Source organism: Abramis brama (genome assembly GCF_963993115.1).
Source record: "Abramis brama genome assembly, chromosome: 4".
NCBI lineage: Eukaryota > Metazoa > Chordata > Actinopteri > Cypriniformes > Leuciscidae > Abramis > Abramis brama.
The window spans coordinates 43883434-43902419 of NC_139966.1; the positions used below are offsets into that span (position 1 = coordinate 43883434).

An 18986-nucleotide genomic window follows, 5' to 3' on the forward strand; every position below is an offset into this window, starting at 1 on the left:
TTATCTCTGTAGGAATCAAACAAAACATGGTACTGATCTCGACTCCACTCTACTACAACCTGCAAACAAAACAAAACCAGCCAGTTAATACACACCAGCAAATCCTTACAACTAATGCGTAAGATTTCCAACCACTATGTAACAGGTCAGAGTCACATTGCACAATCAGCTTTGATCAGTAATCAGTGATTGACACAGAATGCACAGATAAGATGCATGCACGGCCTAAATGCGAATCTAATGAAGCTAGTATACTTCTACCGGATGAATTTCACCCTAAATAGTGTACATACCTCTCCAAACTGAAAGGCTGACACTATCATGAGGACCAGTCCTCCGAAACACAGGTACAGTCCATAACGATGAGACAGGCAGGTGTATGTCTGCCGCTGCAGCAGTTTCAGTACAGAATTAATTATCAACATGACTCTCCCCGGCCATCAACATCTCTTCCTCCATAAACACTTAATGTGGACACACATTTCCCGCGGTGAATTAAAAACAACTTCATTACACTAAAACATACTGTCACATGATCGCATGCTCAACACTCAAACGCTGTAGTTCCTCATGTGTAGTGATCAGGTGACGATGATACACAAGTACGTCTATGAACATGACACACTCGCTGCTGCCCTCTAGTGAATAGGAGGACGAGCACTTAAGGTACTTCATGCAAGTCTTGTAAAGTAGGCCTATTTAAAACTTTCAAAAAATAACTATTTCACACATTCAAATATGTTTTTAAAATATGGTTTGTATATTAATTAAACTGTTTTAAATAGCTTAATCTAAAAAATTAATGCTCATTTGGCAATGATTTTTCTGTGTTCAGTAGCCATTTAAAGACAACTGGGTCAAAAATATGTACTGAAAATGTACTTCACTAGCTACATATTCACATGGTTTTAAGGTTAGGGTTTGTTGGTAGGTTTGGAGTTAGTAAGCACACTATATTACTGCAGATGACTATTATGCTGACCAGTAGCAGATTCACACATTTTCTGAACACTATAGCTGTCAAAGTTCATCTAATTTATATTTTCATTATATAGGCTATATATATATATATATATATAACGCTTCTGTGGGAGTGATGGTAAAATTGACGTCTTTCTCTCTTCTGACTGCCGTTATCAATCTCTCTCTATTTTTTCAATCTTTTTGATAGTTGTGAAAACACTATTGTGGAGTTTTTCTTGTGCTATTTGAGCAGATGGGAATACCCAACTATGACGCTATGAAATACTTTGGCCATCACCATAACAAACTGGTTTAGCTAACACTTTACAAAAAGGTCCCGTTACTTAACATTATAATGACTTAACTAACTTTTAACAAAGAGAAATACATTTGTTTCAGTATTTATTCATCTTTGTTAACGTTAATAAATAACTGTTCATTAGTTCATGTTATCTGAGATACATTGAATAATATTAAAAGATGCAAATTTTGATTTAAATCATTTAGCCTACTAGTAAATGTTGAAATTAATATTAGGATTAGCTAATTCATGTTTTAGAAAGAAAAACAATTGTTAGTTCATGTTAATGTAGTTAGCCTAACTAATGTTAACAAATGGAACCTTAAAGTGTTACAGGTTTATCTAAAAGAAAGAAAGAAAGAAAGAAAGAAAGAAAGAAAGAACCTCTGTGTGTTGTTCACATTTGCGGTTGGTGTCAATTTATATGGGTTAAACAATGAGGAAGAGAATCAGATTCCCATCGAACACGTGACACTATACATACAGTTATAAACGTCGAGCTACTATGTGCATATAGTATGTGTTCAGTCAAGTGTAAGGTGTCTTAATATCTGATATGTGATGTTTTCTTTGCTTTTGTCTCGGTGATGCACCGTTCACACTCAGCCCTCAGGCGAGATGGTTTGGTTTTTGGAAGGAGTGTGCTTTTTACCTACTTTTCTGGTAATCTGGTCATCGAGCACATTCATAATATCTTATATCATCGCATTGTTTCGACGAGATGTTGACGTTGTCCTTCCATATATAAGGTATGTGATGTGCCTTTTTACATTGTGCTTGATTTTAGTTCTGTTAGATACACATCTGAATTTGACGAATTTACAACTCTTAACATAATCGACCAGAAATAGCTTGTAATATTAGTAACAAGTCCATGTTTTAAGCGGGTATTTATATTGCCTATAGCCTATACATATAAAGCTCCTAGTTGTAAGAATTTCGGGAGAAAAAAGTTTGCTGGCAGCTCGTTTAGTTTCGTTTTCTACTGAGAAGATGAACGTGGCTCGTGTTCAAAACTAGGTTAGTATTCAGTGCGGGAAGCTGGACAAACTAGATATCTTGAAAGAAGATTAATATAATACAAAATAATATAATATAATAACACACAATCACACACACACGTATTTAATATAAATATATAATATATCATGTAAAAAAACACCCTAAATTTTTTAAGTTTATTATTTAAAAATAATAACATAAACTTATATTTAAATTTAAAATAATATTTAAAAAATATAAAAAAATAAGTAATAATAAATATTTTCAAAGTCATGTATTAATGTATTGTAATGGTGAGGCCATGATTGCACTTTTATTAAATGTCATACAGTAAACTGTGGACAATTTCTGTGCTTATTTCTAATACAAAGTATTGCACGGTTATGATTAAATGTTTCTGAATTCCTTCATGAATGTTTGTAACACTTAATTTTACAGTATCCTTGTTACATGTTCTTACCTTAGTAAATCAGTAAATTATGCATAATTACATTGAACTAACCCTCAACCAAACCCTAATCCTATGTACATGTTGTTGAGTAATATTTCTCAGTACTTAAATATATAATTACACAGTAATGACACCTTAAAATAAAATGTAACCAAATGTTAATATAATTTGTGTAAACGTTTCTGAAAATCAGTCCTTTACTTTTTTCAGTGATACAGGGGCAACTCCACCTGAGAGCTGTGTGTTTGGATTCATGTCGACAATCACTTCGTTTGCAGGTATGACTAATAATCAGCCACTTTCTGATTTCAGTTTGATTTGATTTTGATTTCCAGCTCATATTTCATAAGAACAGTTAATCTCCCAGCAGCAGCAGCAGTTTCAGGAAACTCCTTACTGCTATCTGTGTGTCAACCTTTTGGAAATTGTGCAACTTTTAGTCAACCGCAAACTGTTTGGTTTTGACATGTGAGAGGAAAGCAGTGGGAATGTCTCAAATATACGTTTCTTCAGTAACAATGGAATCTCACTCATTCTGGTCTCACTTCTCTTTCTGCTGAAAACGAAAGCACAATTTTTTCCCACCCGTGACACACAGCTGGAGTTCAGTGTTTTACAAAACTGCAGACAAAACCCCAAACAACAACTGCAGAAATGAAACCTAATGCCACATCACAGGTTATCAGAGCAACAGCCACCATGGCAACTCAAATTACTTTTTAATATAAATGCTATTTTCATCGCACTTTCCTGCTTAGAATTTATTGTTTTATTGCATGAGTGAATATTGTTGACTGTATTGCACAGCAATTTCCATTCTTTATACTGATGAAACTCTGATTAATTTGTTTTCCAGCCTTTGCTACTATGTATGCTGAATATAAATTTGTGGAAAGAGTCCACGAGAGAACCGGTGCCGTGTCGCCTGGTCTAAACAAGGCTTCTTTTGCTGTTGGCATCATCTCTTGCGTCGGCATGTGTTTGGTTGCTACATTTCAGGTATGTCTAGTTTAGCCACAAACGAAAACTCTTTCAGAATTTACTCACTTTCTTTCTTTGATGGAACCCAAAAAATTATATTTTGAAAAGTGTTTTTTTGTGTGTGTGTGTGTGTCTATATAAAGAAAGTCAGTGGGTTCCAATATTGTTTTGGACCCCATTGACTTTCACTGTATGAACAAAAGCAGTTCCTCAAAAAATGTGAGTAAACGATGACTCTGATTGACTCATGTATGCTGTTGTGTTCTAGGAGACGACGGTAATGGCGGTCCATGATTTGGGTGCTTTACTATTCTTCATCTTTGGAGTTATATACACCATTATTCAGAGCGTGATCTCGTACCGCGCTCATCCTTACGGACCTTCTAAGTGCATGTGTCATTTCCGTGCATTCTTCGCTGCAGTGGCCTTTGTAGCTGTTTTTCCCAGTATCCTTTCTCAGTCTTACATGTGTAAATGTTTATGAATATGCATCTCCTCCCATTGCTATTCATCCAAATCCAGTGTTGCGATCCCAGCATGCTGGTTTTCCTTGTGAAGACATGCACTGTTTACATTTCAGATCAAACCGTTTGTCTTTAACGCCTCCTTCCAGCAGTTTTCTGTGCCGTTAATGTTGGAACAAGCAAACTTCACTGGGACATCAATGATAAGGTACAATTCATGTCACTAACCAAACATTTCAGAGCTCAGATTATAGTAGAATGTAATATTGAAATTGCTTGACTTGTTTCCCTGCTTCTGAAGGACTACACACTTCATATAGTGAGTGTTGTGTGTGAATGGATCACTGCCTTCAGTTTTGTCTTCTTCTTCTTAACATACATCCAAGAGTTCCAGGTGAGTACATAAAACATGATGAGACTTACACTACAGTTCAAAAGGTTTGGGGGTCAAAAAGAAATAAATAAATAGATGAATGCGTTTATTTAGAAAGGATGGATTAAATTTATCAAAAGGAACAGTAAAGACAATTATAATGTTCTATTTCAAATAAATACTGCTCTTTTGAACTTTGTTCACCAAAAAAATAAAAGTAATCCAGGAATTGTTAATAATGAATGTTTATTGACTTCTGAAGAATCGTGCAAGACGAAAATTCAGCTTTGTCATCACAGGAATAAATTACATTTTGAAATATAATTAAGATATTTTAATGTGCAATAATATTTCACAATATGCATACAGCATTTTGATCAAATAACTGCAGCCTTGGTGAGCATAATACTTTTAAAAACATTAAAAAAACTTACCGACCCTAAACTTTTGAACAGTAGTGTATGTGGTATCATTGATTATCGCATTATTTCTAATCACTTACATTTAGTGAAATTCGTTTTTAGTTCCTCGTAGATAAACTTAACATTTCTTTTTTCTTTTACAGCAATTCACTCTGAAACTGACTGTTAATTTAACTGAGTATTAATAATCGTGATATACTGTTACCGGATGAGTTATGTTTCACTGTTTTTGGTGCATTTTTATTAATATAATTGTATTTTTATATACAACTTATTAGCTTTTTTCACGTTGAAAGATCTGCTGCGGTACTGTATAATCATTTGCAGTGTATATTTTTGTAGCTTGCACTTTGGTCTTGGAAAAAAAGGCATAAAACGTACTTGAAATGTAATACACTCTAACAATTAATAAAGCTTCATCATAGTGATTCTCCTTTTATAATCAACCAAGAAAAAAAATAGCACATTCATATTTGCATTTAATCAATCTTTGCTTCGGTTGTTTTTCTCCATGATCATTCCAAGAGTGAACCAAATGTGTGTTTTTTTTACTCTTGTACTTTATGCTGTGCAATGTGAATGTAAGTCCGTTGATTGCACAATGTGTCTGATTTTGTAATTCTGGAATAAAAACACATGACAATGATGATGTGCATGATGTGCATGGCTAAAGAGAAGTGATTGCTTTAATGTTTCTAATAATAGGAATAAAAAAATAAAACCGAATCATGGTTTCCACAAAGAAATAAAGCATTGATTATTGATCATATGAAATGTTTCTAGAGCAGCAAATCAACATATTAGAATGATTTCTGAAGGATCATGTGACACTCAAACAATCAGTAATGATGCTGAAAATTCAGCTTTACCATCACAGGAATAAATGATTCAAAATGCGTTAAAACCAAAAAACTGTATTTAAACTGTAATAATATTTCACAATATTCCAGTTTTTACTGTATTTCTAATCAAATAAATGCATAACAGACTTCTTTTAAAAACATTTGAAATTCAAGCCTGAACTTTTGAATAATAGTATGTTCAAAAAAACTTCTTTGCAACCAATTTGAATATAACTTTTAGTAAGTTACTCTGGAAAAGACAATGTAAGCAAATCTTTAATGGCTATGTAACATAATTAGTATCATTAGAAACATAACAAAGCTTTATGTGGATTTTGTTGTTGATATGACCGCGTTTCAAAGTCAATTCAAGATTGTTCCAACTGGAGATGAAAAAAAAAAATTCTGAACAGATTTACAAGGCTGCTTGTGGCCATTTCATAAAAACACCCAGTGGCATCTTTTTATTGTTATTGGATACACATATGTACATGGCGAGAAATGACACACTTCACAATTCGCATGAGAGTAGCACTTAGACTTCAATGGATCAAATATAATCACAGTCATCAGCGATCTCACCTAGTGAGCAACTGCCCTCAGAAACCACCAGTACAGATGTCAAGTATGCCGTCTCCATGATGTAACGCAACCTTTTAGTGCCATCGCTTAATGTCTGTCCTTTGTAAGGACATTCAAGTGCATTAACCCTGCTTTGAGATGAGCAAGGTTCATGACAGCCTACATACAGTAGGCCAAGTCCAACACAAAGCTCATTAGCTGTGGGAGGGGGCGGAGCCAATCAATCGCTGAAGGATGATTCGCTGCCTGAGCTGTCATCATCTTGCTCTTCCAAAGCTGTTTTGCCACCACCTGGAACAGGTGCGTCAGGAGTACTGAAGGATGCAAAAAATAAATCTATTAGCTACAACATAAATCATACAAATAGTGACAGAATCAACTTTTTGTTTTAACACTTACTCAAGCAAACTAGGGTCCAAACCCTCCAATACCATCTTATTTTTAATGGCCATAACTGGAACACCCTATGAACATACAGAGTATAATCTGGGCATTTGCATACACATTTGACATGACGTCAGCCATAATTAGGGAGTAGGTTTATTAATGATGAAACTTAAGAGAAGCACGCATACCACTTGCACCATTTTCAGGTATCTGGCGTATCGCGGGTCCTTGGCTACAGTCATGATGTTTTCCGCTGGGACCTCTGCTTTCGGCTCCTGAGGGGCCACTTGTGTTTGCTGAGATGCCTGAATGGAAAAGGATTTTGTATTAATACTGACTGAAGGACTTCCTATGAGTGCCATTATGGTTATAACAACCTCAGAATGCAGTGGGATAAATGGATGAAGACATTAACATATCAGAATAAGTGTTACCTCAACAGGGGGACCCGTGGCACGACTGTCTTCCACTGCGGGGCCGTTTGTCACTGCAGACGGTCTCACTCCATCCACTGTCACTTCTTCCAAACCAGGAATAGAGGCTAACTGAAAATGTATAAATTGTTTCATGAAATCAACCTAGATAAGCTTAAAAAAAAGAAGGTATTCATAAAGTCATGTTCCTTGAGTCAGAGGTTTTAAATCTTTTAGATGCCACGGACCAAATATGATCATTCTAGTGCGAGAGACCCCTATCCTGAAATTTAAAAGACATCTATATAGTTTCATGTATAAAGTCCTAATTCATACTGTGAAAAATGTATATTATGAATGGATCAAAAATAGTATTTGGAAAATATTTTATTTATTTATTTGCCCAGTTGTTTAAACCCACTGTTTATTTATATTAATATGATTTGATTATTTATTTGTAATATTATATTTAATTAGTATTAATTGTTTTGTATTGATTCAATTATTTAACATCACATTTTTATTTATTTGTTTAAATGTAATGTTTGTGTATTTATTTATTTATTATTATTTAATTCAGTCTTATTTTTTTATTACTATTTTAATAAAGTTATTAATTAATTGTACACTTTTTCTTCAAAAATTAAAAAAAAAAAAACCCTTTAGTGCCTTGACTTACCTTTGCTTCCAAAATGCTTAGTGTGGTCTCAATCTGCTGGATTCGTAGTGATACTGTTGCTAGCTTCTGTAAAAGCAAATTCCATCAGGTCACTGACACTTTCAGAAAATGTGTAAGTTGAGTTACTGTAAAGAGGAGGATGTGCTGACAGGTCATACCTCCTCACAAACTGTGGAAAAGCGGTTCAGGAACCTGACGGTGTGGACTATGAACTGATTGAGGAAAGCTACGATTCTTCTCTGTTGAATGGCTGGAACCTTAAGAAAGAAAATGTAATGATCGGTTTCAGACCAGATGCTTTGTGCACATATAAGTTATGTGAAAAATAACTCATAGGTGTCATACGATCATGTGAGCAGCAGCTGATGTTGCAAAGTAAAAAAAAAAACTCACCTTTGTAAGATCTATTCCTGACCCCACAATGGGTAATCCGTCCTCGTCCATTTCAGCAACTCTGTTGCGTTTTAATTATCACAGACACAGATTTCTACGTTAAATGTCTCAAACGAGTTGGCCGTGCGCATCAAATGCAACCTTGTGAAAATACCTCCTCACGTGACTTCACTACAGTACTTCCGCGTTCTGAACATAATAAAAGTTCTCAAACCTTTCTAACCTTAACAAAAATACTGTTTTGTGTTACAAATAAAGCTAAAGAGTAATTCATTGTTAAATATATGTTATATATTTTGAATACAAATATTTTTTCATGTTTAAACTGTTTACGTTTGCTTGTAACTCAAAAGTCCTTAACACTTCCACGTTACCATAATAAAAGTCCGCTCCCAAAAACCGAAAGTCGATTTGAAGATTTGGAGTTTTATTTATGAATAATTATTGCGATTAATAATAAGTGAGCGGATAGGTTATATATAATTGATTACTATTTCTAATTAATTACTAAGATTTAAACATTGTCAATCTCACACACACACACACTCTTAATTCGGCTATGAGATGAGATGATGGGTTATATTTCAGACAGCAGAACTGTGTACCAAGTACAAACAACTGTAAAATCTCAGGGGTTTGATTCTGCTACATAGTAGACCCACTGTAGACAAAGAAAAGGACATCAACACCAGCAGAGGACGAACACCACACTGTTACTACAAGAGAGAAAAAATGCAGATTTTACAAATTTGAAAAATGACTTTAATTAGGAGTCACAAAACAAAATTCAACACTTATTGGCATCCAACAGATTGATACATCACCAAAACAAAGATATCTTTTAAAAGACCACTGAGACAACAGTCATTTCCTAACTGTTGCCAAATGAAAGGAAGAGGAAAGCAAAATTTAAAAAGAATAAAAAGTTAAAATAAGCAGTTGTGGACACATTTAGGGAGTTCACAAACATGATTGTAGGTGTTAAAGTCAGATGCATCTGAAGTGTTGATCAGTCATCAATTGCGAAGTCAAAGGGCTCAAAGTCAGAGCGCACTTTTTTGGCCTGATCCTCCTCCTCTTCCTTTGTACATTTACACTCTCTCCAGTCAGCTCGCATGGGGATGTTCAACACCACCTCGCTCGCTAATACTTCCCTGTGGCAGCACACACAGGATATACACAGGTGGTTATGCTGAAGCATGTTTTTACAATCATGTCAAACACATACTAATGTTTATAACTAGTGTATGACTGCCCCCAGTTGATGAACTGTGCCAGTGTAACAATTACCTGCCAAACTGCAAAGGGAAATTTTTCTTGATGCGATAAAACAGCTTCTCGCCTGTATCCAGCTCCACATAAAAGTAGGGTGTTCCTGGAGGAGCAATCTGCAATGTGGGATATTATTGTTGGTCACAATTCATCTTTACAGAAAACATATCATCGTCTCATCATGACTTGCTCACTCGTTCCCTACAAAGATAATGTTGTATAGTTCACAGAGAGGAATTTGGACACTTTGGATTTAGAGTGCACAAACAAGACGCTTCCCAAATAAATAAAAAAAATTAAAAACTTGAAATCCAATCTGACCATTAAAACAGTTATTTAAAAAATAAAAATTCATTTTATTTATTTGTTAAATTTGATTTTAGACTACACATGGATTTTATTTTGCAGGTTTGCAAGAAAAAACTAAAGTGAATGGAGTTGCATATACCAATAAGTAAAAAGATTATTTTTTTAAAATAAAATCATTATATAATAATATTAATAATAGATTCTATTAACTATATATAATTTAAAAATAAATAAAATAATGACATAATAACTTAGTAAATATAATTTAAATAAACTTTTGTAATAATAAAAACATATATTAACAGTGCATGTATATATAAATTATAATATCAGTATACAATTTACATGATTGAATAAACAGTATATTATATAATTTTAAATAAGTAATTTATACAATGTAATAATAATAATGATGTTGACGAGAAAGCAATAAGTTATTATATTAATAGTATATATCATTTAAAAATAAATAATTCTATAATAATAAAGTAATAAATGATTATATTAAAAGTATATTGAATTTTAAATGTTTAAATAATAAATAAAAACTCTGACTAACTTTGAAGTGTTCAGACAGATGGTGTGTACCTGTTTGAGGTCTGTATGAGCTGGAATCTCCATCAGTTCCATCTGCTGCTCTTCAGCTTGTGTCATGAATGCCTCCTTGATGTCTTCTGTACTGCACTTCTCCATGGGAACCGGCACAACCTGAGGATGACGAAGAAGAGAAGTTTCCATCCGTTAATCCCATTACGCACTGCTTTCTCATAACTTTAGGAAACCATGTGTTTGGTCATCATTGGGAACACGTCCCTCAGAAATGGTTACTCGTCAATGCAGACAGATTGTCTATCCACTCAGACTTAAACTGATGAAATAATGTTGGAGTCTGCGATTGGTGGAAGGTGGGGCGTCTCTCACACTCTCCGCGCTGCTATAAGTTTACCAGACTCTCTTTTTCATATATGTGGTGCTGTTTAGACTGACCTGGGATCTGTGCAGGTCAATCTGTTCAGGCAGACACCACAATCTCATTATGAATGACTCAATATTTTGTATGGACCTGAAGTTGAAGGTGCTGGCTGCGGTAGTTCCTCTCAAACAAGACGCACCGTTGGCCTCTGCTTTTACAGAACTTCTTGACGGCGCTCTTGTATTTCTCCATCTCTTCAACCACCTCCGATGCCAAATCCACCACTGACTGGTAATGTCCGATGGGCAGCAGGAGAACATGGTCAGGAGTAAGACCACCCTTAGCGAGAGCCACGTAACACTGGACACAGAATACTGACATTAGATCAACATGAATAAGCAACAGGAGAGAAGTCTTTAATTTATCAGTTGATATATTTGTATGTTTAAAAGCTTTCTAAAGTGACACTGGGCTGCTGAATACATATTTTGTGGACTGACGTGTGTTCCGATGCTTATGACCAAGTGCTTCTCGACTTCTGGACTGGCAAGGCAGAACCAACAGGGTCCAGTGGGCTGTGCTGTTATAAAAGCAGAAATCAAGGTCTGTGTCAAGAGTAGTAAGCAAAAATAAATTCAAATCCTCTCCAAAATCAACTCTAAAAAGAATCGAAATAAGTTCTGCTGAGTGTTTCTAAATGAGGTAATAAAAATAGTTCAGTTTGATCCATTAGACCACCTCTGAGAAGTGAATGGACTCACGGGGTTTTCTGGGCTGTTTGGGCTGATTGGGTCTGTCCCCGTCCGATTGTCTCTTCCTGCCATGTTGATGTTGCTGGTGATGTGGTTTATTTTGCCCCAGATCAAAAAAGAACTGGGATGCTGGTTCCTCCTGATCAAAAAGATTTTTTTTTGTTTTGGAAGAAATTAATATGTTCATTCAGCAAGGGCGCGTTAAATTAATCAAAAGTGACACTAAAGAAATTGATCAAAGAATCCTGAAATCTCAGTTTCCACAAAAATATTAAGCAGCACAACTATTTTCAACATTGATAATAAGAAATGTTTCTTGAGCACCAAATCATCATATTAGAATGATTTCTGAAGGATCATGTGAAACTAAAGACTGGAGTTATGATGCTGAAAATACAGCTTTGCATAACAGGAATAAAAATTAAAATAGGTATCTGTTATTTTGAATAGAAATATTTCACATTATTATGGTTTTACTGGATTTTTGATATTGACGCATAAAAGGATGTGTTAAAAAAAAATCATACTGACCCCAAACTTGATGTGCAATAATACATCACCTGCATACTAATTCTATTAAGTAAAGTAAAAACTGTACACACACCTCCGCGTCTGCCAAAGAGGGTGGCTGTCTTTCTTTCTTCCCATCTTTCGTAGGTTTCCTGTAGGGATTTTCTGTGACATCCTGAGGTTGTTTGACTAACTCTGTGGGGTCCATGGTTTTCATCGGGACAATGTTGAATGCATACAAGTACTGAGAGAAAAGATAAACTGTACAGTTAAACCATGAATTCAGTCTCCATGCGCCACAGGTCTTCATTAAAAAATAAAATATTATGTAGGGATGCACGGATATAAAAATTCTGTGCATAAGTGGTTTTCATGTTAAGGCAGATATTACAATTTTAAACTATTTTGTCTAAAATAAAAAATACAAAAAAATTAAATCAATTCAGGCATAATAACATTAATATTAGGCAGCATGAGAATTGATACATTTATATATATATATATATGCTATTTTTTAAACTAATTGAAATAAAGCGATACACCAAAAAACAGAATAAAAAAAAGAAACAAAGTGAAATATATATATATATATATATATATAAACAAACTTAAATGACAAATGTTGTCTTAATTACTTACTAACATAAATAAAGTTGAAGTACTAAAATTACTAAAAACTGAAATAAAATAAAAGTTAAATAATTTTTTTTTAAATGGCAAAGCACAACAAAAATCACTAAAACGTAAAGCAAAATTAAAGCTAATTCAAATTTTTCTTTTTTTAAATACTATAACTGTATATAAATATTACTATGGTGAAATTATACTGACTTTAAGTCAGTGTTAGATGATGACAAAAGGCGTTAGAAAATGTAATATAATCATACATCATTATCATATCTAATAATATCAGTCATAAAAATGTTTTACACACACACAAATTACAAAAACATACAAAGAAACAAAAATACCTTCTTCTTGGCAGGATTGTTGACTGCTGCCAGGGCAATGAATCTACTGACATGCTGAGCATTCTGTTGAAGGACCACATGATTCCTGTAAATGTACACACATTTTGTAAGACAAAGAGCATTTGGAAAAAAGTAAAACATTTCCTGATGCTGTAATAGCACACCTGTAGGGCAGCCTCTCATAATGGACCCCTTCCAGTCCCGCAAAATGGTAGCGGGGCTTCAGCTTGTCAGCGAGATCTGCGATGGTCGAAACCCCACAATACTTTGTATCAGTTTCCTGAAAAGGGCAAGAAAGTAAAAGATTCTTAAGCACACGATCAGAAAATACATGAGAAATGTATTAAACAAGCACAACAAAGCACTGACGGGACTGTTTCCGTACTGCCACACGCCTCGAGGCCACTGCGAGGACAGGAGAATGTCCACACCTCGAAATTTGGAGTTGGACAGAAGAGGAGCCACCAGGGCACTGAGGTCTTTACGGGTAAAGCAGTGTGAGGGAGCAGGTTCCTGTTGTGATTCTCTGCCACTGACATAGGCGATCTGAAGCCCCGATGCGCCCGTGAAAATGCCCCTTCGACCTAGGAAAAAACAAGCGTAATCGTCTAACTCAAGTTGACAAACCTGAGCCCAACAATACATGCATAATAAGCTAAACGAAAACAGCAAAGACATATGTTTTCTGACAGGTTATAGATCCATCTTACCCAGACATGTGATGTTGTCTGCCAACTCGCAGCCATCAGAGTTTGGGAAATACTTCACAGTCTCTTGGCTGGCTGCGCCGAGAATATATGTGTGAATTGGTGCTGGGGATTTAGAAAGAGCACAGTTTAATTCAGTACATTTGTTTGGTGTGATTAAAGGAATACATTTTAAAGATATACAAGGAAACCTTACCCTTTTTTGCACCAGATTTGTATGTTTCCCATTCCGATTCAGCCTCGGGAGAGGTTCCAAAAAAGTCTCCAACACACAACAGCAACTGAAAAACAAAACCATCTAGTTAAACCCACAACTCTCTCTCTCTCTTTCTCTTAAAATAAGTAAGATACACGTGCAGACTCACATCAAATTGCCCGCTCTTTTTCTGAATAGCGTTCACCCGGTTGAACAAAGCATTTATTCTTCCTTCAACGTCACCACATGCGAGACTGAGAGGGAATGAAACATTAAAGCCGCGTGAAAACAAAACACATTGGTTTATTACATGTACACCTCCGCCTATGCTGTTATTAAAATTATTTACTGTAAATTATTTATTGAGATGGCTAACGAGCCAGCTAACATTCACATATGACGCTTTTTAACCCAAAATCAAAACTTACACTCGTAAAGGCTTGTCTTCCATAACGAAAAATATATGATATCTTTCTTAAAGACTATTAAAATTAATCACGCTTGTGTCTGAGCATTGGCGTTAAATTGTGTGCGTCGACAAAATAAACCCTGTCGTAACAGGGAGCAAATTATTTCGACCGCTCATTATGAAACATAACGTTACATCTGAGTGAGATTTTTGTGGGAGTTTTTTTTTTTGGGTGCTATAAATTATTACATACATTAAATAATACCATATTCAAAGAATATAATTTGTAAACACGAGAATATATATTACAAACCTAAACGCACATCAAGTTTCTCTCCGGAAGAAATACCAGGGTGACACAGTAAAAGCGTATTAAACGCTTCCACTCATAGATATCATATATAAACGCTAGATGTCTCGTGCGCGCTGCTGGCCAATGGAGGTCGACATCCGCACGTGGCGGCCATCTTGCCACAGTGTGCTCGCTCACTCGTTTAATGGTGCATGTACTTTTAAATAACCATAACTTGCTCAATTTTCTACCGATTTTCAAACGGTTTGGTTTGTTATAAACGTCAGAGATGTAGTTATGACACTGCATACATATGAATAATTATAACATGTATGTTCAAGCATTCGGAATTATAGCCACGTTAATAACGTTTGTAAGAAACCAAACCGTTTGTAAATCCGTCAAGATTTCAGCGAGATAAGAGGATTTGTGTGCATGCTGATCACACCTTAATTCACAGCTTCACTGTGACAAGATGGCCGAACGGTGATGCCGGAAGTGACTGCGCCATAAGACATCTAGCTTGCTAGCGTTTATATATCTATGCTTCCACTATGCGTACGTTATTCGCAATATTTGCTCCAGCGATTATCACTTTATAGTGTAATTTTATCGGTTAAATTGAACATTTATAATGTATAGACTCAAACAAACTAAAATATGTTTTTCTTATGCGTAAATATAACATTATGATGTAGATTTAAAAAAACACACACTACTTTGCAAAACTGGGGCGAGCAGGACACCACGTGACGCAACACAAACCACGAGACCAAAACAGGAACTGATTTACATTTGAAATCCCGAAGTGTACAATGTAATAAAAGAAAATAAACTGCCATATTATTTATACCACGACAGAGATTTCTGCCGTTGAGAACTGCGTTTAAACAAGTGCCATTATATCGCTTTAGTTCAGGAATGCACATTAGCTGACTGTATAAACCTGCCAAATTAAACATATTTAAACAAGCAGATTAATTTATATAGCACTATTCCTTTAGTATATGCAAGCCATCTGTTTGTTTTCAAAAGACGTGATTGTTTATGGGATCTATGCATGCATATGAGCAGACTCGGATTCTATGCGCTGAATATTTCCATATATAGGCTTTGGCATCGAAGGATGAAAAAGCGTCTCTATCACAGCTGAAAAACAGCCGCTGACCCCAGAACAGCAGACATGACATCCCCCGAGCAAATTATAGAGATCGTGATGGATGACAAAACGTACAATGTGAGTAAAAGCAAACTGATCGAGAAGAGCGATTACTTCCGCGCGCTGTACAGCTCAGGGATGCGCGAGTCCGCGGAGGATTCGGTGCAGCTTCGGGGACTGAGCACGCCGGGGCTCGAGCTGGTGCTGGAGTTCATCAACACCTCCAAAGTTCAGGTGGCCAACGAGACTCTGGAGGACCTGATCGAAACCGCATCCTTTCTGCAAGTCACTTCCATCTTAAAACTGCTCCTCTCGGAAATCAGGCTGGAGAACTGCGTCGAGCTCTCCAAGCTCTCTGAAGTCTACGGGATGCATGATCTTGGCAATGCTTGTTTGAAATTCATGAGCTGCTATTATCATCTCATGCTGCGCAGGCCGGAGTTCAAGATGTTGTCAGCTGTTCTGCGGGATCAGATCCGAGATATGCGCATGAAAGGTACGGCCACTTTAGTAGCAATAGGGGATTTCACTGACACCTGTCTGGATCTGGCAAACCAGGACGAGCCGTGGTCCATGTTGAGGTATGATGAGCTAAAGCAACGCTGGAAACCTCTAGCCAACAATCTTCCTCCAGACATGATCAATGTCAGAGGTTACGGATCTGCTGTGCTGGACAACTACTTGTTTATTGTTGGTGGATACAGAATGACAAGTCAGGAGATCTCGGTGGCCCACTGCTACAACCCCTGCAAGAATGAGTGGAACCATGTGGCACCTTTGAACCAGAAGAGGTACAATTCACTCATGATGTGTCCAATTATTTGTGGTTTGTCTAGTGCAAGGGATCAGTAAGTGCTCTTTTGGTTTCCAGATCAAACTTCAAGCTCCTGGCCGTGAGCGGGAAGCTGTATGCGGTTGGAGGTCATTGTCTGGGGACGGTGGAGTGCTACAGTCCCGAGCAGGACTGGTGGACGTGTGTGGCGTCTCTGCCTGAACCTCTCGCCGAGTTCTCTGCCTGTGAGTGTCAGGGCATGATCTACGTCATGGGCGGTTATACCTCTAGAGGTGTGTTTTACTGTTTGAGAGATGGGTTCATTCACACTCACACACACTAACAGGCATTAGACTTCATCTACGGTACTTTCTTTTACGTGACTGGTAGTATTGTGAACTATGTATGTTATTCCAAAGGAAAAAAATGCGTTTCTTTACTTACTGCACTTGTGATTTTTTTTTTCCCCTGTTTTGGCTGATGTTATCAAGCCCCTTTTTTAAACTAGATTTAAAAGAAGAAAAAAAAGTATAGGCAAACATTTATCACACTTTTTAATCAATTTTAACATTTAAATGTACTTTTACATCAGTTGACTCTCAATTTTAAAGTTTTTCATACAGTATGTTATGTTATGATGGCTAAATTGAATTCACTTGTAGCATTAAATATAATTGGTGTTACTGAATTAATTTAGTCAATATATATTCAGCATATTTCTTATGCATTCTCATTTCCCCTATTTTTACTTTTAGATCTTTTTTCCATCATCTATCAGTCAAAGATAAACTTGTACGGATATTAAAATTATTAAATTGTTATGGCTGATAACTGATAAATGGCTGATGTAGCCAAACAATGAACACATCAGAAAAAACTCACAAAAAGTCACCATGAAATCAAAATGAACTGTTCTTTTATTTTATGGAATATTGCAATGTTTATTAAAATTGTTTTATCCATGCACATCATTATTTTTTTTAATTCATTTGTCCTTTTTAATTAAATACATACCAGTAAATGCCATTTTGCTCATATATACACATCACAGTAGGGAAGAAAAGACGATTGCAGTTTTATGTTTCATGCTGACTTTAAATTTCCGTTAAAATAATCTTAAAATGACCCGAAATTCTATCATCTCAGAGTTTTTCTCCTAATATCTGACAGATAGGAACACCAGCGTGCTGCGCTACTGCCCCGTATCGGACACGTGGTCCGTGTTCAGTTCCTGTTCGGCTCATGTGCGCAAGCAGCAGATGCTCTCAGTGGAGGACACCATCTACCTAGTGGGTGGCTACACGCATGAGCTAGAACCTGCAGAAATGGGATGGCGGAGGCTAAGCCATACGGAGGACATGCTGACGGTACAGTCCTACAACGTGCAGACGGGAGAACTGTTGCAACTTAAGGAGAACACGTCAAAGTCGGGTTTGAACCTCACCTGCACGCTGCACAACGATGGCATCTACATCATGAGCAGAGACGTCAGCCTTCCCACCAGCCTGGAGCACCGCGTCTTCCTCAAATACAACATTTTCTCAGATGCCTGGGAGGCGTTCAGACGTTTCCCTGCTCTGGGACAGAACATGCTGCTTTGCTCACTCTACCTGCCCAACGTCCTCTGAGGTTGCGCTCTGGGGATCTGGAGAAGACTGCAGACTGCTGGGACACACGGATTCTATTGTAGCGAGCCCATCCACTTCAGAAAGGACAAGGATCGCCACACCAGTTTACTAGATCAGAATGATCAGCCAGCACAAAGAACCTGCAGGAGATATTAAAGCGATTAGTTTAGCCAAAAATTAAAATCTGGTCATCATTTCCTCACCCTCATTTTGTTCCAAAAACGAGTGGCTTGAACATTCTTGATCATTCTAATGTTGTTCAACAGAAGAAAAAAAGTTTGGAATGACATGAGGGTGAGGAAATGATTTAGGTAAAATAGATTACTTCTAAATAAAGGTCAACATTTTGACTTTGATGAATAAAATCGTTTTAAAAAAAGATATTTAATATCTCCATCAGAAGTTCTGTGAAAGTGGCCTTGTATTCAAAAGCAGTTTTAATATATTCAGTAAATATGCCATTTTATTTATCTTGGCAAAAAGAGAGAACACTATAAGAGTTGCACCGAACATTTTCAACTTGCACAGAATCTACTAATTCAAATGCATGTACAGGATCTTAATGATATAAAACATGACATATATTACTACTAGTATACAGATGCACAAGTGAAGGCTTTATAGATTTATAGAGCCTGCAGATTAAATTAACACTAAACTTGCACAAGCCAATTAAACAACTTAACATGAAGGGTAATTAAGGCCCCGAATGAGACATTAAAGAGGTAGTTCACCCCAAAATAAAAAATCCCATTATCATTTACTCACCCTTATTTCATTCCAAACCTGTATGAATGTCTTTAGTTAGTTTTTTTATTTTTATTTTTGGTCCATAAAGTGAAA

The 18986-nt window shown here is 36.2% G+C and overlaps 5 protein-coding genes across 6 annotated transcripts in view; 2 read left to right on the forward strand and 3 right to left on the reverse strand.

Moving 5' to 3' along the window:
• Positions 1 to 587, reverse strand: part of gnptab (N-acetylglucosamine-1-phosphate transferase subunits alpha and beta) — a 21531-nt gene extending 20944 nt beyond the window's left edge. Inside the window, exons 1-2 of the mRNA XM_084111685.1 lie at positions 294 to 587; positions 1 to 59 (exon numbers count right to left, since the gene is read on the reverse strand). The exon at positions 1 to 59 is cut by the window's left edge and continues 27 nt beyond it. Of these exons, the coding sequence (XP_083967811.1) occupies positions 1 to 59; positions 294 to 425 (191 nt within the window). The 5' untranslated portion in view covers positions 426 to 587. The remainder of the gene's footprint in view (positions 60 to 293) is intronic.
• A 1128-nt stretch (positions 588 to 1715) lies between these two features.
• Positions 1716 to 5603, forward strand: dram1 (DNA-damage regulated autophagy modulator 1). The gene is made up of 7 exons (XM_084111330.1): positions 1716 to 2013; positions 2928 to 2995; positions 3574 to 3716; positions 3967 to 4144; positions 4312 to 4370; positions 4464 to 4556; positions 5101 to 5603. Exons 1-7 carry the CDS (start codon positions 1883 to 1885, stop codon positions 5140 to 5142), a joined length of 714 nt encoding a protein of 237 aa, XP_083967456.1. The 5' UTR covers positions 1716 to 1882; the 3' UTR covers positions 5143 to 5603.
• A 3-nt stretch (positions 5604 to 5606) lies between these two features.
• washc3 (WASH complex subunit 3) lies at positions 5607 to 8446 on the reverse strand. Its single transcript, XM_084111331.1, has 7 exons — positions 8254 to 8446; positions 8019 to 8117; positions 7861 to 7926; positions 7203 to 7313; positions 6957 to 7073; positions 6781 to 6845; positions 5607 to 6695 (listed from the first exon to the last, which is right to left on the reverse strand). The coding sequence occupies exons 1-7, from the start codon at positions 8302 to 8304 to the stop codon at positions 6602 to 6604; spliced, it is 603 nt and encodes a 200-aa protein (XP_083967457.1). The 5' UTR covers positions 8305 to 8446; the 3' UTR covers positions 5607 to 6601.
• A 546-nt stretch (positions 8447 to 8992) lies between these two features.
• On the reverse strand, positions 8993 to 16291 carry cwf19l1 (CWF19 like cell cycle control factor 1). Of its 2 annotated transcripts, none has more exons than XM_084111834.1 (14): positions 15858 to 16291; positions 14053 to 14137; positions 13884 to 13968; positions 13691 to 13792; positions 13350 to 13564; positions 13145 to 13260; positions 12981 to 13065; positions 12104 to 12253; positions 11509 to 11638; positions 11248 to 11327; positions 10898 to 11107; positions 10423 to 10542; positions 9544 to 9641; positions 8993 to 9407 (listed from the first exon to the last, which is right to left on the reverse strand). In XM_084111834.1, the coding sequence occupies exons 1-14, from the start codon at positions 15956 to 15958 to the stop codon at positions 9263 to 9265; spliced, it is 1722 nt and encodes a 573-aa protein (XP_083967960.1). In that variant the 5' UTR covers positions 15959 to 16291; the 3' UTR covers positions 8993 to 9262. The 2 variants fall into 2 exon arrangements, with proteins under 2 accessions (XP_083967960.1, XP_083967961.1); XM_084111835.1 differs by lacking the exon at positions 15858 to 16291 and adding an exon at positions 14312 to 14463.
• klhl42 (kelch-like family, member 42) lies at positions 16113 to 18143 on the forward strand (the record flags this gene model as incomplete). Its single annotated transcript, XM_084112934.1, has 3 exons — positions 16113 to 16534; positions 16615 to 16808; positions 17686 to 18143. The coding sequence occupies 3 exons, from the start codon at positions 16113 to 16115 to the stop codon at positions 18141 to 18143; spliced, it is 1074 nt and encodes a 357-aa protein (XP_083969060.1).
• Positions 18144 to 18986: the final 843 nt, after the last annotated feature.

What these genes read in the sequence shown, in the direction of transcription:
- dram1 (XM_084111330.1), top strand. Translation starts at nt 1,883, where the DNA reads ATGGTTTGGTTTTTGGAAGGAGTGTGCTTTTTACCTACTTTTCTGGTA. An exon ending in GACAATCACTTCGTTTGCAG is followed by an intron (nt 2,996 to 3,573) that starts GTATGACTAATA and finishes TTTGTTTTCCAG; the next exon opens with CCTTTGCTACTATGTATGCT. An exon ending in GTTTGGTTGCTACATTTCAG is followed by an intron (nt 3,717 to 3,966) that starts GTATGTCTAGTT and finishes GTTGTGTTCTAG; the next exon opens with GAGACGACGGTAATGGCGGT.
- cwf19l1 (XM_084111834.1), bottom strand. Translation starts at nt 15,958, where the DNA reads ATGAACTCCAGCACCAGCTCGAGCCCCGGCGTGCTCAGTCCCCGAAGC. An exon ending in CAAATCTGGTGCAAAAAAGG is followed by an intron (nt 13,793 to 13,883) that starts GTAAGGTTTCCT and finishes CTAAATCCCCAG; the next exon opens with CACCAATTCACACATATATT. An exon ending in ACAATCCTGCCAAGAAGAAG is followed by an intron (nt 12,254 to 12,980) that starts GTATTTTTGTTT and finishes CTTTTCTCTCAG; the next exon opens with TACTTGTATGCATTCAACAT.
- washc3 (XM_084111331.1), bottom strand. Translation starts at nt 8,304, where the DNA reads ATGGACGAGGACGGATTACCCATTGTGGGGTCAGGAATAGATCTTACA. An exon ending in TTTCCACAGTTTGTGAGGAG is followed by an intron (nt 7,927 to 8,018) that starts GTATGACCTGTC and finishes TTGCTTTTACAG; the next exon opens with AAGCTAGCAACAGTATCACT. An exon ending in CCACGGGTCCCCCTGTTGAG is followed by an intron (nt 7,074 to 7,202) that starts GTAACACTTATT and finishes TTTTCCATTCAG; the next exon opens with GCATCTCAGCAAACACAAGT.